At 60.0% G+C, this 16,581-nt stretch overlaps 2 protein-coding genes across 2 annotated transcripts in view; one reads left to right on the top strand and one right to left on the bottom strand.

Annotated features, from left to right (window-relative positions):
- The first annotated feature begins 2,731 nt into the window (after positions 1-2,731).
- On the top strand, positions 2,732-16,466 carry FCSK (fucose kinase). The gene is made up of 23 exons (XM_052655386.1): positions 2,732-2,833; positions 3,182-3,333; positions 4,052-4,102; positions 5,025-5,150; positions 5,497-5,569; positions 6,001-6,098; positions 6,406-6,486; positions 7,014-7,133; positions 7,310-7,481; positions 7,890-8,002; positions 8,558-8,659; positions 8,762-8,932; positions 9,415-9,479; positions 9,842-10,212; positions 10,771-10,981; positions 11,108-11,274; positions 11,369-11,590; positions 11,880-12,023; positions 12,165-12,284; positions 13,814-14,001; positions 14,078-14,177; positions 14,648-14,871; positions 15,044-16,466. The coding sequence occupies exons 1-23, from the start codon at positions 2,752-2,754 to the stop codon at positions 15,128-15,130; spliced, it is 3,240 nt and encodes a 1,079-aa protein (XP_052511346.1). The 5' UTR covers positions 2,732-2,751; the 3' UTR covers positions 15,131-16,466.
- COG4 (component of oligomeric golgi complex 4) overlaps positions 13,023-16,581 on the bottom strand; it is a 28,318-nt gene continuing 24,759 nt past the window's right edge. The window contains exon 19 of the mRNA XM_052655388.1: positions 13,023-16,501. Within this exon, the coding sequence (XP_052511348.1) occupies positions 16,367-16,501 (135 nt within the window). The 3' untranslated portion in view covers positions 13,023-16,366. The remainder of the gene's footprint in view (positions 16,502-16,581) is intronic.

Below are 16,581 nucleotides of genomic sequence, written 5' to 3'. Positions count from 1 at the left end.
TGTGTGATTTTCAGTGTAATCTCTACTTCCAGTCACCTTCCTTCTCCCTTCCTTTTTCCCCAGAAAGCAAATCAGATCCCTCCGTGAAACTACTTTTTCCCCTTTAAAATGCAAAATCACTGCCCTACTTCTCTTCAAGAAGCAAATATGCAGAGGCCTTATTTTATTCTGTCCCTGACTCCCCTTCCCTATCCCAATGTTGGGCAGCATGTGGCTGAGGGCATTAAAAACCTTTTCAACTTGACCTCAGTAGGTGAAGTTCTATTGGAAGTGTGCAGAATGTTGGAATAGTAGGCCTTAGTATCTAAGATCTACAAATGTTAAGTATGACAGAGGGCGAAGACTCCGGGAGAGAGGTCTTGTTTCTGCAGGGTGCATAAGGACATGAATTTTGGAGCTGGACACACCTGTCTGTACAAGCTGTATATGACCTTCATTATCCCCATTACCTAAATGAGAATCTGAGCGACCCAGGCCCTAGTCATGACTGCAGTATCAACTAACATTTGTGAACTGGACAGAATACCCGGCAGTGGTGTTGTGAGGATGGAAAATCAGTGTCTTAACTATGGGTCAGGGTGAGTGGGTGCGCTAACTCTTTAACAGGTGTCATCCTTAATGCCATCCTCGATTCACTGTCACCTTGTATTGGGCACTTTACATATATTTAGTACTTTTGTCTGTTTTCAGTCCTACAAAGTAGGTTTGGTGTAGTGGTAAAGAGAATGGACTTTGGGAAAAAGGTATCTGGGTTCAGATTTGGCTCTACCGCTTGCTAGCTGTGTGACCTTGGGAAAGTCAATCTCTCTGTGTCTGAGTTTCTTCATCTTTAAGGATCAAGAGAGTACTTCCCAGATATTTAGAGGTTCTTAGAGTGATTTTTCCTTTGATGGTGCCGATAGGAAAATGATGTACTTGCCATATTGGTTCAGGTCCTCAGGAAAGCAGGCAACAGGATGAAATTAAACTTGCAAGAGATTTATTGGGGGAGGGAGGAAGGGGAGGGACCTGGAGGAAGCTGGGAGAGCTGTCTGTTTGCATTCCAGGCCCACTTCCTGTGACAGAACTCTGGAAGGAAGGCAGGAGCTATGCCCAGAAGCTGTCAGACTGCAGTGTGGTTCCGCGACAGCTTCTGTTGGGTTGAATGGGGCATTCTGGCACCAAGGAGGCCTCCCAGGGGATCCCCATCTTGTCTGAGCGGGTCTGTCTTCTTCCAGTTGTTGGTTGATGGGTCACCGGGCCTCCGTGTGAACCAGATGGGGGGCATCCGCAATTATGCTTCCTACCACCGGAGGCCAGAGCTGGTTAGGGGGTGCCAAAGGTCACACAGGGAGTTGGTGGCCAGCCTGGAATCCCCAGCCACACCCTTCACTGGGAAGGCCTGATGGGTAACTAGGGAATGCCTCTGACCTCAGACCCCTGGCCAAGATCTGCTTGGATTTCCCTGTGGATTCCCCTCCTGAGCTGAGTGGGGAGCCGAGCAGTTTCTGTTAGTGGCGGAGGCTTTCCCTGGAAGCTCGTGGGAGTGTGGGTGTTGCTAAGTGGCAGTATCTGTCAGCCTGAATCACGGCTTGTGGCAGCAGAGTCTGACACAGGAAGAAATGGACTGAGGCTCAGGTTCCTGCTGGCTTCGACTGGAATGCGGGTGGACTGTGAATGGAGGTGTGCTCAGGGCACCTCTGGGGGATCACGCAGCTCGCCCCACCGGCCCTCGCCATGCTGAGCTTTGGGGGCTGCTGTGTGGGACCACCACTGGCAGCACACTCCTAAAGACCTGCTATGGAGGTCCTGAGGAGGCCGAGCCTCGGCAGTCAGACCGTTTTCTTCTGTGGCAGGACAGGAGCGTTGGGGGGATAGGAGTGGGTGAAGCCATGGCTTTGGCCTCACCTTCCCCCCACTGCTCAGAGTGCTCTGGAGGAAGGTGACTGACAGGTGAGGTTGCAGCCCCATCTGGCTTGGAGTCTCTGAGAGGGGAGGTCCCCTCCCAGAGCTTCCCTCTTTGAAGGGAATTGCCCGCACCCTCAGGAGCCTGGACATAGAGCCTCCCTCCCCAGCCTCAGCTCAGAGCCAGCGATTGGGTGATGAGGGGCCTGCGGTACAGAAAGGATGGCCCTGTGCTTTAAGCGGGGGCCCGCTGTCAACGCCACCCCCTCCCCTTTCTTCCTCTCCTGAGGAAATCTCATGTACCCAAACTGATAAAGGCAAAGATACACTGATCATGTGACCCAGTAATCCCACACCTCGATGTCCACCTGGAGAGATGTCTTATGTTCGCGTTACATCTACACGCGAATGTTGACAGCGGTTTTATTCATGATTACCAAAACCTGGAAGCAGCCCAGATATCCTTCCTTTAGTGGGTGGGTGGAGAAACACTGTGGAATGTCCAGGCGATGGAGCACTGCTTGGCAAAACAGGAGAAAGCTACGGCTATGCTTAGCCAACTCAGATGGATCTCAGAGGCGCTGTGTTGAGTGAAAGAAGCCAGTCTCAGAAGAGTACATTCCAGCTGTAGCTTTGGAGAACGGATGGCTGGTTGGCAGAGGGGACGCATGGAGGAGGGTGTGACTGTACAGGGTTGAGGTGTAGTTCTTTGAGATGCAGATGGGGTAGTGACCCCAAGAACCTATATGTGTGCTAAAATTCATAAAACTATTTATAACCAGAAACATCAATTTCAGGATATGATAATTTAAACACATTCACATATCTCTGTATCTCTGCCCAGAAAACCCTGCAACTTTGGCCAGAATGGAGCAGCCAAAAGGGGTTGATTGGACGGTCATCATTCTGACGTGTCAGTACAAGGACAGCGTTGAGGTCTTCCAGAGAGGTAGTTGACCCTCCCTGTGCATGCTGCCCCTGGTGTAGAGCCCACTACCTGTTCCTTGCCACATATCCCTGGAGCCCCAGGAGCCAGGCAGTCCCAGGTTCAAACCCAGATTCTGCTTCTTCCTTGCCATGTGACCTCAGACACATGTCAGTTCACTGAGACTTGATTTTCTCATCTGTGAAGTGGGAGTAACTGTCCTTACCTCACTGAGTTGGGAAAAGATCTAATGAGCTACTAGATGAAAAGGTGCCAAGTCAAAGAAGAGAAAATAATGGAGGTTTGCTCTAGGTGCTCGGGACTGGGGGCTGGGGTGCTGGGGGGCAGGTCCCAGCCATGTTCTGACCGTAGAGCTGGAAATACGGCAGAAGCGAGAACAGATCCCTGCTGGGACGCTGCTGCTGGCTGTGGAGGACCCTGAGGTTCACGTGGGCAGTGGAGGAGCCACCCTCAACGCCCTGCTGGTGGCTGCTGAGCACCTGAGTGCCCGCGCAGGCTTCACCGTGAGTGGTCCTGACGTCCCCTCCTTGGCACGGCGGGGTGGGGGCTTCAAGCAGAGCTTTCCCTGCTCCCCGCTCCTCAGGCCCCACTGCCCTGCCCCGTTCAGGGTCAGCATCATGCTCGCATCTGTAGATTGCACAGACTCACCCAGGTGAGGGCAGAACGCAGGGCCAGCCTTTGGTAGTGGTTCAGAGCCAGTGTCAGAATTAGGCTTTCTGGCTGCACTTGAGAAACCTCGTCTTGCCACCCTGGGCTCTCCTTCCCACGTGGCAGTGGTTTGCTGGAGCTGGGATGCAGCGGCCCCCGAGGGTAGGGCACTGCCCACGACCCGCACACACCCAGCCACTTCAGTCGGTCACCCTGCCGGCATGGCGCCCTGGCACAGGGAGGGAGGGTGGCTGCAGCTGTGGATGCAGCCTGGCACTGGGAGTGGCGCCAGCGAGTCGGGGGACCACTGTGTGGCTGCCAGCCAGCCCCACGCGCTCGTCTGCAAGCTTCCCTACAAGCGGGGCGGGGGTGGCCGCACCGCAGGGCCACCTTGTCCCCTCGTCCCGGTGGGGCCAGGGCTGTCTCGCGCCTGCCTGTGGCCATTCGTCTGAGCTGTTATTCCTTTGCTGCCTGTGTGGGCTGGTGCTGGGGTTTCTCCCTGGAGGGAAGGCTGCCATCCTCGGCTGCCATCTGTCCAGACCTCCGTCAACAGGGCTCTCCCACTTCTGATAGGTGGTCACGTCAGATGTGCTGCACTCGGCCTGGATCCTCATCCTGCACATGGTTAGTAGAACGCCCGGCAGGGCCTACGCAGGAGGATGGAGCCGTTGATTCTTGGGGTTGGACGGGACTTTAGAGGGCGTCTTCCTTTGTGTGCAAGGCGTCCATTGTGCACATTCAGAAGCGTCAGCATCAGAACTGATCCAGGTGTTCAAAATGGGGAACTGGATACATAAAAGCAGCATATCCTCCTGGAGGAACATTAGACAGTGATTAAAAGGTCCATTTAACTGTCTGCACTCACCTGTGCATTGACTGACTCTGTGACCTGGCGCAATGGTCACGTGATCATTTCTAGGCCTCGGTTAACACTTCCTCCTTCATGTGGAAGTGTTGAGATGGCCCACTGAATGTTTAAATTGGGGCTGGGCCTGGCTCACTGTGAGTGTCAGTGAATGTATTTTCATTATTCAGTGAAAAAGGCGAGCCACACAAGTTTGAATAGAATGATCTCAGCTTTTTTAATTGAAAGTTTGATTGAGATCATTATAGATACACATATAAGAGATAATCCAGAGAGAAACCTCTGTAAACGTTGCCTAGATCCTTGCAATGGTCATATTTTCCAAAACTATAGTATAATCACAGCCAGGGTATTGATATTGATGTGGTTCCCAATCTTATTTCTCCAGTTTGACTTACACTCCCGTGTGTCTGTGTGTGAAGTTCTATTTTTTCCACCTTTAAAATTTTTGTGAAAACATAGTCTGCGTATACCTCAAAAATGAGGGCAATGGTTATTATCCCTCAGGGGTTCTTTTTCCTTTTGTGTATCTGCATTGTCTAATTTTTTACCATAATCATTTCATTTCAAAAATTACATGAAAAAATTATATGAGAAAAACCCTTGTCAAAGTCCAGAGCCTGGTGGCTTTCCACTCCGGCCCTCTGCCCCAGGCTCCTCTGCCTGTCCCCGCTCCCCCAGGGCCGAGACTTCCCCTTCGACGACTGTGGCCGGGCCTTCACCTGCCTCCCTGTGGAGAACCCCCAGGCCCCCGTGGAGGCCGTGGTCTGCAACCTGGACTGCCTGCTGGACATCATGAGCCATCGGGTGAGGCCGGGCTCTTGTCCCGTTACCCGCTGTGCGCCAGCCACGGTCTTTGCTGGCTGAGGTGGGGGACGCCGGAACAATGGCTTTGGGCGCCTACGTTTAGTTACCAACAATGGCTTTGGGTGCTTCAGGAGGGTAGTGTGTTTAGTTACCGACAATGGCTTTGGGCGCTTCAGGAGGGTAGTGTGCTGCCCTGGGGGAGGCGTGGCCCCAAAAGTAATTGGGAGGGCGGGCATGGGCACCCCAGGCCAGGGGGCCCCCTCCCCTCAGCAGCCTGGTCCCTCGGAACAGGCGGAGGCCGTGCCCATGGGCAGGGCTGGGCCCCGCCAGCTCTCTCTCTCCCCAGCTGGGCCCGGGCTCCCCGCCGGGCGTGTGGGTCTGCAGCACGGACATGCTGCTGTCGGTGCCTCTGGACCCAGGTGAGCCTGCCGAGGTTTGCGGCTGCCTTCCCGAGGCGCCCCCGGCCCGCTCTGCCTCTCCTCCCCCACCCGCCCTCTCGGCCTGGCCTGCTGCCCCTGTGGAAGGGACGCTCTGAGGTTTTCAGGATGGAGCCTAGAGCAGGAGGCAGGCCTCCCCGCCGCGCCTACCTCTCCTGTCCGTGGGATGGAGACACCCAGTCTGTCCCTGTGGCCCCCAAGGGCCCCGGGGACGAGCTCGGGGCGGGGGTGGGGTGCTGTCATTCTCCCAGAGGAATGCCCATGTTGGAAACCATGGAAACATCCCTTCTCTAGAGGTGCCTGCACAGCCCTGCCCTGAGCGTGTGCCTCCTGGCAGGCGCCCCCCCCACCCCCTCCCCGCCCTTGCCTTGGGTTGAGGTCCCTGGAGAGCCTCCTGACTCCCCCACCCGCAGGCATCAGCTGGGACGGCTTCCGGGGAGCCAGAGGGATCGCCCTTCCCGGGAGCACGGCCTACGCCCGGAGCCATGGTGTCTACCTGACCGACTCCGAGGTAGGGCCCCGGGCCTGGTCCTGACTCCTGGCTGGCCTGGGTTTGATGGTTTTCCCCATGGCAGCAGCTCCTGTGCTTACTTAGTCTTTTGCCAAACACGAGTTGCCCCTGACCCTGTGCCGGGCTCTGTGCCTGCACCTTGGGCCGTGGAGATGGTCTGCCATGGGGCTGGGGGAGGTCTTGGGCACTGGTGTCTGGGGAGTGTCCCAGCCCTCTCAGACATCCATCAGAGGTTTGCATCTGGAGAACGCCCTCCTTCTCAGTCTCTTTGCCTCCTTTCCTAACTCTGTTTCCTCCTCCCACCTAGGGCTTCGTTCTGGACATTTACTACCAGGGCACTGAGGCAGAGATACAACGATGCGCCAGGCCTGATGGGCGGGTGCCGCTGGTACGGCTGCCAGGCCCCAGGGTGGGGGGCTTGGAGACTTTATGGGATGGGAGAGGGAGGGTTGCCTTCCTGCCCAGGGCAGAGCCCCCCTCCTTCCAGGAAGGCTAGAACCGGAATCTGAGGCAGATCTGGAACGGGTATTCACGGGAGCAGGTGGTGCCAAAACCTAAGGACAGGGTTAGCCTTGTCATTCAGAGTCTTGTCCTGAATGACAAAGGCCAGAAGCAGGCTCGAGGGATCTTTCTAGAAGGAAGAACAGAGATGTAAGAGGTGTGTAAGAGTCTGGGACTAGGCCGTAGGGAAGACGGAGGAGCCCTGAAACTTGAGGGGTCCCCAGAAGGTGCCTGTCGAGGGGCCCTTGGTGGGGAGCTGCCTCTAGTCAGCCTGGAGTCCCGGCACTACAGTGGCCCAGAAGATGAAGACCCTGTCCTGTGTGGCCTGGGGGCCCGTCTGCCCCCGCCCTCCCCAGCTCAGGCACATGCCTGGCCCCGGGGTCTCCTCCCTGACCCTTGTGGGGGTCCCTGCAGGTGTCCGGGGTTGTCTTCTTCTCTGTGGAAACTGCTGAGTGCCTCCTGGCTACCCACGTGAGCCCGCCTCTGGATGCCTGCACCTACATGGGCTTGGACTCGGGAGCCCAGCCTGGCCAGGTGCCCAGGACTGGGGACTGGGAGGCCTTGGCCTGGGCGAGAGGCCCTGATGCTGCTGGTCTGGCTGCGGGGCCTCCAGCCAGTCCATTCCCCTCTGTGTGTTCGCATCTCTGGGGAGGGAGCGGGCCCCGCTCACCCGGGAAGCCCACTGACAGTAGCGCCCACCCCTGTCCCAGCTGTCTCTGTTTTTTGACATCCTGCTCTGCATGGCCCGGAACGTGCAAAGGGAGGACTTCCTGGTGGGGCGGCCCCCGGAGATGGGGCAAGGTGACGCGGACATCGCGGGCTATCTGCACGGCGCCCGGGCTGAGCTGTGGAGGCAGCTCCGCGGTCAGCCTCTCACAGCGGGTGGGTCCTGCCTTTCCGTGCTCTGGGTGGGGAAGCCTTGGGAGTGGGGACCCCCAGGGGAAGCTCCTCCCTCGCCATCTGGCCTCTGGGCCCCTAGGCCAGGCCAGCCTTGTGAGCACCTGCGCGGGACAGCTACCTTCTCCTGGTTCCAAGTCCCCTGCTGACACACTGCTTCCCTTCTTCCTTGGTCTCATTCCTGGGCTCCCGTCCTGGTCTTGCTGCTTTGTAGCTGGGTGACGTTGGGCAGGTTGCTGAGCCTTTCTGGATCTCAGCTTCCCCATCAGCACCGTGGGCTCGTTTTCATGCCTGCCCTCCCAGGCACTGAAGGGGCCATGTTTTCTGGTGGCCCAGCCGGGTGTCAGAGCTGCAGGAGGCAGGGCGATGAGGTCAGTACTTGTGTCTCTACAGCGTATGTCCCTGATGGCAGCTACAGCTACATGACCAACTCAGCCAGTGAGTTCCTGCACAGTCTCACATCCCCAGGGGCTCCGGGGGCCCAGGTCATACATTCCCAGGTGGAGGTAAGACCTGCCTGGAGGTGAGGCCCGCAGAGGTGCCTACAGGATACTTGGTGGCCGTGGGGGGGCTGCAGGGAGGGGTGGGAACAGCATGCTTGGGACAGACTATGAGGGTAGGTGCTATTACCTCTTTTCACACAAGAGTCACTGGAGGCTCAGAGAGGTTAAGTAACTTGCTTAAGGCCACAGAGCCAGTAAGTAGCCAAGTCAGGATTCTCCGTCCCAGTCTGTCTGACTGATTGAGAAGCTAGAGAAGAGTGCCCCCTAACCCTTTCTGAAGAGTCTGCTCAGGGAGTCAGGCAAATTCATGGTGATGGGCAGGTAGAGTGCAGAGGCAACCCTCAGGGTGGCAGGGGTTGGACTAGCTGAACAGGTGGGAGTTTTCTGGGGGCTGTCATCTGGTGGGACCCCCATTTCTGGGTTCAGGTTTGCTCTGGAGGGGAGCGTGGCCCTGGCGGAACAGCAGAACAGCGGCAGGAGTTCCGGCTGGGGCCAGGCTATGGGGGAGGATTGGGGCCGCCCCTGCCGGGGCCTCACGGCTTTCTCCTGGGTCCTCAGGAGCGGCCACTGCTGGGGGCCGGGAGCACTGTGGTCAGCTGCCTGCTGGAGGGCCCCGTGCGGCTGGGCCCCGGGAGCGTCCTGCAGCACTGCCACCTACGGGTGAGGCCTGGCGTGCGCGGGGGAGGCCCGCTTGGGGGGAGACCCGCTCTGGGGCGCACCTGGGCTCCGCTGAGCACGCAGACCCTGTCCTCTCCCCGCCAGGGCCCCATTCACGTTGGGACTGGCTGCTTTGTAAGTGGCCTGGACGTGGCCCAGTCCCAGGCGCTGCACGGCGTGGAGCTGCGTGACCTCATCCTGCGGGGACACCATGTGCAGCTGCACGGCGCACCCAGCCGGGCCTTCACCCTCGTGGGCCGCCTGGACAGCTGGGAGGTAGGTGCTCAGCGGCCTCCCCTCACCCCCATCTTTAGGCCTTGGGCAGCCCCAGTGTCCCCAGCGCAGTGCCCACTCCCCTGCGGGGCTCTGCAAGCGCTCACCTGGGGGATACAGGCTGTGAGGAAGGTGCGGCCGGTACGGCCTCAGCAGGCCTTTCCCTCCCTCCTCCTGGCTGGCTGGGGACTCCTACCCCCATTTTTCAGGCTGAGACTGAGGTTCAGAGAGGGAGGTGACCCGCCTTGGCTGCAGAGCCAGTTGCGGTGGGTCAGGCTGGGGGCCAGCATTCTGCTCCGGGTCCCAGGCCCCCAGGCAGGCACCTGGAGGCACCAGGGCTTGTTGCTGGTTCAGGACCTGCTTGCCCGTGTGCCCCCATCTCTCTCCCTGCCCCGTCTGGCCCCGACCCCAGTCCCCTGGCCTTATTTTCCCTAACCCCTTCCTGTGGCCCTGTCAGCCCTGACTGCTTCCTTCTCTTTCCCCAGAGACAGGGGACAGGAACATATCTCAACATGTCTTGGAGTAAATTCTTCCAGAAGACGGGCATCCGGTAGGGTGGATGGCCCCATGGGGCTCCGTGGGCCTTGGCAGCCAGGGTGGCAGCTGCCTGGAGGCTCAGGGCCCACCCCCCTCAATCCCTGGGGCCTGGGGTAGTTTTGAGCAGCCTCATCTGCCCTAGCATCATCCCCCTGGGCTATTCCAAATTCCTGACGGTGCCCAGGCTCTGGGATTTTGTTCAGCGGCCTGGGAAAGGAGGCAGGGCAGCTGGGCCTCCCGCCCTGAATCGCTCGCTTGTGCCGTCTCTGAAGGGGTTGGTCCTGTCCCCAGGAAGGAGCCAGGCCCCCGCTGACAGGTGGTCAGGGCTGGGGGACCGTGCTCCCCTCCTGCTGATGCGGCTTCTCCCCACCTCAGGGACTGGGACCTGTGGGACCCGGATGTGCCCCCTGCTGAGCGCTGCCTCCTCAGTGCCCGTCTCTTCCCTGTGCTCCACCCCTCGAGGGCCCTGGGGCCCTGGGATCTGCTGTGGATGCTAGACCCCCAGGAGGACAGGGGCCGGGCCCTGCAGGCTTGGCGGGCTTGCTGGCGTCTGTCCTGGGAGCAGCTGCAGCCGTGCCTGGACCGGGGCACCACGCTGGCCGCCCGCCGGGACCTGTTCTTCCGCCAGGCCCTGCACAAGGCGCGGCACGTGCTGGAGGCCCGGCAGGACCTCAGCCTGCGCCCGCTGACCTGGGCTGCCGTCCACGAGGGCTGTCCTGGGCTCCTGCTGGCCACACTGGACCAGGGTGAGTGTGCTGGGCACCTAGCTGGGAAGCCAGATCCCGCATCGCCTGCCCTGTCTGCCCTCTGGGTCGTCAACCTCGGGCATTAGGGAGACACGAGACTCTAAAGCAGGGGGGAGACACAAGTGGAGTTAACCGTCTGGGCGCTAGGAAGCTCCATCAGAGTCAGTGAGGGGCTTGGGGAGAGGTGGGGGCCTGGTGCTGAGCCTCTGGGTCCCGTGAGCATCGGCAGAGCGTGCATTCTGTGCTGGGGGCCGGATGGGGTGAAGTGCTCCAGCAGGGGGCTCAGGCAGCGCCTTGTTACCTGTTTGCGGTGTTCACTCAGCCACCCAGGGGGACTGAGGATGAGCCCAGGTGGTTTGCCTCCCGAGGCAGAGCTCTTACTCACTAAGGGCATCCTGGGCTGGGACTCGCTAGGATAAGAACTTTGCCAGGTGGAGAAGTTGGGGGCCACGATACATGTGGGGCCACAGTGCAGAGGTGTGAGGGCTCTGGGGTGTTTGAGGGCAGAGGGCCTTGGGGACGGGCTCCTCAGCAGCTGCCCGCCTCCTGGTCCATCAGTGGCAGCTGGTGCAGAAGACCCTGGCGTGGCTGCCCGTGCCCTGGCCTGTGTGGCAGACGTCCTGGGCTGCATGGCGGAGGGCCGAGGCGGCTTGCGCAGTGGGCCGGCGGCTAACCCCGAGTGGGTGTGGCCTTTCTCCTTCCTGGAGCGTGGAGACCTGGCGCGGGGTGTGGAGGCGCTCACCCAGGAGCGGGCCAGGTGGCTGAGCAGGTAGGCTGAGGATGCCTGAGCCCCTGGAGGAGCCCCTGCTGGCCTTGGAGGTGTGAGCCCAGAGGGGCGGGGCAGCTTCAGGTCCCCAGGGCAGTCGGGACCCAGACCCCTCCCTCCCTCCCGCAGGCCAGCCTTGCTGGTGCGGGCTGCCCGCCACTACGAGGGGGCCGGGCAGCTGCTGATTCGCCGGGCTGTGATGTCTGCCCAGCGCTTTGTCAGCTCCATGCCGGTGGAGCTGCCGGCGCCTGGGCAGTGGGTGGTGGCAGAGTGCCCAGCGCGCGTGGACTTCTCTGGTGAGCCTGTGGAGGAGGGTGGGGTGGGGGTCGGCACTCCAGAGCTGAGCTGGCAGACCCCCGAGACCAGCTGAGTCTCGTTCCGTCGCCACAGGGGGCTGGAGTGACACGCCGCCCCTGGCCTATGAGCTCGGTGGGGCCGTGCTGGGCCTGGCTGTGCGAGTGGACGGCCGCCGGCCCATTGGGGCCAGGGCTCGCCGCATCCCAGAGCCCGAGCTGCGGCTGGCAGTGGGGCCCCGGCAGGACCAGACGGCCGTGAAGATCGTGTGTTGCAGCCTGGACGACATGCGGGGTTACTGCCAGCCCCAGGCCCCAGGTCAGCGCGCCTGCGACGTGCGCAGCGGGGCGTGGGGGCGGAGCCCCATAGCCTGCAGGCCACAGCGGCCGGGCCTCAGGGGCGCCCTGCAGTCACCCGCCCCCAGCCCACACGCGTGCAGGAGGGAGAGCGGCCTGTGGGCTGGTGCCCCAGAGCCTGCAGGGCCTGTCGCGACTGGGGAGGGGGTCAGCACTGCTGCTGGGCTGAGCTCCTGGCGGCGCTGAGACGGGTTGGGGTCTGTGTCCGCCCTGGAGACCAAACGCCCCGCTGGGGGCTGCTCCCTACGCAGGGGCGCTGCTGAAGGCGGCCTTCGTCTGCGCGGGCGTCGTCAGTGTCTCCTCCGAGCTCTCGCTGAGGGAGCAGCTGCTACGTGCCTTCGGGGGTGGCTTTGAGCTGCACACCTGGTCTGAGCTGCCCCACGGCTCTGGCCTTGGTGAGTGGGTCCGCCGCCTGCTGCACACCGGCCCGCTCACCCCTTCAGCCTCGCTCTGGCCCCGCCCCCTAGAGCGGGAGTGGGCAGGGCAGGACTGGCTGGTGGATGGGCTTCATGCCAGCCCTCTCCCCCGCCCTCCAGGCACCAGCAGCATCCTGGCGGGGGCCGCCCTGGCCGCGGTGCAGCGGGCCGCAGGCCGCGCGGTGGGTGCAGAGGCCCTGATACACGCAGTCCTGCATCTGGAGCAGGTGCTCACCACAGGTAGGGGGCTGCCCCGGAGCAGGACGGGGATCATCAGAAACAGGGGCTCCCCTGGACCTGGAGGGTGCCCACAGCTGTGCTGGGCCGCACAGTGATTAAGAGCTGCCTTCTTATCCCTCTTGACACTCTCTCTGGTGCTTTCAAAATGATCTATTTCTACCTCAAAGGACTTGATGTATAAACATACTCTTAAGAGTCCGTGCAACACCTTTCCTGTTAGGTATTCCTTCTGTGTCCCTGAGGGCTGTCCCTCAGGGCGGGACTGTGTTTGGAGGAGGGGACAGGCCCCTCAGCCTGCTTTGCAGCACCTTGTCCCTCCCCTGGCTGGGCCCCCACCACCTGAGGGGGCGCCCAGCCAGGGCCATGGTCATACAGAATGGCTAGCACCAGGCTTCTCACCACGGCAGCCCCTTAGCGTCCACACAGGAGAGAGCAGCGAGGCCTGTCTGGCTCCAGGGTGCTCTCACCTCAGGGTGCCGAGCCTCCCCTCCAGCACAGCCCTGGGAAGGAAGCTGCCACACAGACACACAGATGCCTGATGATGGTCTCTTCCCTGGCCGCCATGTAGCCCAACTCCTCTGACTGTATTGACTCACATCCTGTAATAGGTGGGCGTTACCACAAAGGCCCGATGGGGAAGCCTTTTAGTTTTCTTTTGGAGTGTACCATTCATAGCCTTTATTTGGTCAAATGACAACTGTTTATCAGATACCCACTCTGTATTGGGCCCTGGGGATAGACTGAACAAAAACAGGGTCCTTGCCATCAGAAGTCATATGGGCTGTTGGAGACGAACGTTAATCAATAACCACTCAAATGAACGTATAATTACAAGCTATGCCAGGTGCCCTGGAAAGGAGGATTGCCATTAAGGAGTTCTTAGTGTTCCAGGCCTTGACACTAACCACATTTTGGCCGTAGTGTTCCAGATGCCTCCTGCCATTTGCGTTCCATACTCGAAACCCTTGCAGGCCCTTCACCAGATATCAAAGACCTAACCCAGAATCACCTCAGGTTTTGACATTTTTATATAGCTGCCAGAAGAAAAGAGATCCATACCTTTCATTACTGAAGCAGAATGTGAACAAGCTATTTTATATAAAGTTTGATAAGAGATGCTGAGAAGCTTATTTCTACCATCAACACCCTTTATCAGGCAAGCTGGGGTGCAGGAACTGTTAGGCTGTAGGGAGAGTCCTGTGTCATCCTGCCCTGGGGGAAAGGTTAGGGTAAGGTCTTAATCCTTTGATGTGGTTTACCCCAGTTCCAAGAACCCATTAGGTCTGCAGCAAACCTCAAGCCTTGGGTTAGGTTCTTAGCTTGGGCTCCGGAATGAAGCCCCTTCCCCTGGGCTTGTCTTGCACCCAGGGCTGGGGCAGAAGCTGTACAGCTCAGCTGACTCAGCGTTGGTGGGGGAAGCTGTCTTCCCAGGCTGGTCCCAGCTAGGGACGCAAGGCCAGGAGCCTGGACCGGGAGAGGGAAGCCTGGCTAGGGAGGCCCCAGCAGTGACGGGGCTGGGGCTCTCGTAGGAGGCGGCTGGCAGGACCAGGTGGGTGGCCTCATGCCCGGCATCAAGGTGGGGCGCTCCCAGGCTCAGCTGCCACTGAAGGTGGAAGTGGAGGAGGTCACTGTGCCTGAGGGCTTTGTCCAGAAGCTCAATGACCACCTGCTGCTGGTGTACACTGGGAAGACCCGCCTGGCCCGGAATCTGCTCCAGGTGAGCCCTGGCCCCAGGAGGGAGGAGGCGGACCGCTCAGCGAGGCTTGGCCTCACCGCTCCTGCACTCCCTGCAGGATGTGCTGAGGAGCTGGTACGCCCGGCTGCCCGCCGTTGTGCACAACGCCCGCCGCCTGGTACAGCAGACCGAGGAGTGTGCGGAAGCCTTCCGCCAAGGTGAGGCGCTTCCTCCCTCGAGTTCATGTCCCCAGAGTGAGTGCCTGCTGCCGCTCGTGGGCCTGAGGCCAGGGGGCTCTGCAGGGCTTGGCACCGCCCTCGGTATGAGGCCCCCCAGGGACAGAGGACTACAGTCTGTCCTCTGCAGGGTCTGACGCTTAGGTGTGAGTCGTGTCTCAGGACAGTACTTGCATCCTGGGGAAGGCCTCCAGCCCACCTACCAGCAAGCATATGGGGGAAGAAGCTTGGCTCCACACCTGGGTTCCAGGGCGTCAGAGCTGATCAGGGCCACACAGTTATACGTGCTGGGTACCACGCCAGCTGCTCTGTGCTCAAAGAACCCCTTGAGGGGGGTTTTACAGTTCCTGTTTCCAGCCAGTACCGGACCCAGGTTCTGAACCAGGGTGCCGGTTAAGCGTCTGGGTGCCCCATCCAGCCTACAGATGACCCCCTTTCTGCCCCCACCCCAGGGAGTCTGCCTCTGCTGGGCCAGTGCCTGACATCATACTGGGAGCAGAAGAAGCTCATGGCTCCAGGCTGTGAGCCCCTGGCGGTGCGGCGTATGATGGACGTCCTGGCCCCCCACGTGCATGGGCAGAGCCTAGCAGGGGCAGGGGGCGGAGGCTTTCTCTGTCTACTGACCAAGGAGCCGCGGCAGAAGGAGGCTCTGGAGGCCGTGCTGGCCAAGACAGAGGTACCGGGTAGTTGGAGTATGCTAACTGGCAGGGACAGGAGCCCTCCCCGTGGCCCACCAGCTAACCAGGGCTACAGCTGTAAGCCCCCTTGGCCCTGCTGCTCAAGTACAGCCTCCTGAGGGCCTGAAATCCACGCAGAGCCCACTAACACCTCCCATCCTTTGCTCCTAGGGCCTCGGGAACTACAGCATCCACCTGGTAGAAGTGGACACTCAGGGCCTGAGCCTGCAGCTGCTGGGAACTGAGACCTCTAACTGAGGCCCCTTCTCTTGAGGCTTGTTCCTCTGCAAGAGGAAAAAGCCTGCAGCTACAGCAGCCCCTCCTGTCCTTCTTCAGGAGAGGGTTCAGTCTTCTCTCCACCCACTTCTCTGTAAATCTGCTTCCAAAGGAAAGCGACTCAAGCTCTGGCCTGGCCCTTTCTAAAACTTGGTGAAGCAGAGATGGTGCTTGGGAACAGGACTGAGACTTCCTGGTTGATGGTGGCCTAGGCTTAGCCTGTGCTCCATCTGGACCTAGGAATGTCCCAAGCTAAGTGTCCCCTGTGGCCTTTACAAATCCAATGGCCCTGCTTGGGCCTTTGCCTTTTCACTCTCCACCAGGGCCTGAAAGAAGAGAATGACAACCAGCCTTGGCAGACCGCTGGGGTCCCTTGGTAAGGCCGACCTTGAAGAGGCCTTTGGGGGCATTTCCTGTGGCCTCCCTCAGAGGTGCAGCTTTTGCCTGAGTAGAGACTTCCCGTTCAACACTCTCTCCCAGGATGACTCAATGGAGGAGTGGGAACATGTCTGTGGCAGAGAGCCAGTGCAGTCCTGCAGCAGGCTGCTGCTAACTGAGGCCTTAACCAGCAATGCTGCAGCTCTACCACGTACCTGTGGGTTCTCAGTCTTCCTGGAATAAACTCACTCTGCGTTCCAGGCTGTCCTCACGAAGATCCTTTCTGTTCCTGCTGGGAGTGTGGGAATCTGCCCCCGGGATGATCCGGCTTCTGGTGCCAAGGGCCAAGAGGGGATGAGGGTCTGGGCCTGGGTGAGGCCCCTGTTGTCATGTGCTGCTCTGGGCACCAGAGGAGGCTGAGGAGTCAGACTTTTGCCTTCACATTTCAGTGCAGCCCGTGGACCTGTCTTGCCCTGTAGCATCCAGCCCTTCCTGGAAACAGCACACTGGCCTCTCTTCAAGGAGCCTGTTTATTCAGGGCGATCATAAGTATCACAGCCTCGCTTTGGAGTAAACCTCAGGTCCCAGGTCCGAGCCCTTTGGGACTGGCGGGGAGGCAGCTCTCGTGCTGCCACATCCAAGGACGAGAGGATGGTCCTCCGTGTGGAAGGCTGGCCCGCCTGGCGGTCCCACCTAGTTAGGAGCCAGGGCAGACCTACCTCTCTCTATGGGGAGATACTGTCCCCTAAAGCACCCCAACAGGCCTGAGAACAGAATGGCCTGAGTCGAGGCCTTGTCTCCCGGCTGCCAGCAGGGGAACCGGCTGGGCTCATGCGGCAGCTACAGGCGCAGCCTCTTGATGTCCTCGCTGCGGAAGTCTATGCGCAGGGCCAGCACCTGGCGCACTTCAGCAGGCGTGAGGCGCCACGTCAGCGGGCCCGAGTTGGCGCCCCAGTAATCTAGGATCTCTGTCACCTGTGGGAAGAGCAGAGAGGGTCAGCAAGGAGGGGCCAGCCTGAGGGGAGGCCCAGGAACTCCACCAGAGGCAGTGCAGG

The sequence above is a fragment of the Budorcas taxicolor genome, chromosome 18, assembly GCF_023091745.1.
Source record: "Budorcas taxicolor isolate Tak-1 chromosome 18, Takin1.1, whole genome shotgun sequence".
Taxonomy (NCBI): domain Eukaryota; kingdom Metazoa; phylum Chordata; class Mammalia; order Artiodactyla; family Bovidae; genus Budorcas; species Budorcas taxicolor.
This window is presented reverse-complemented; position numbering and strand designations above follow the sequence as displayed.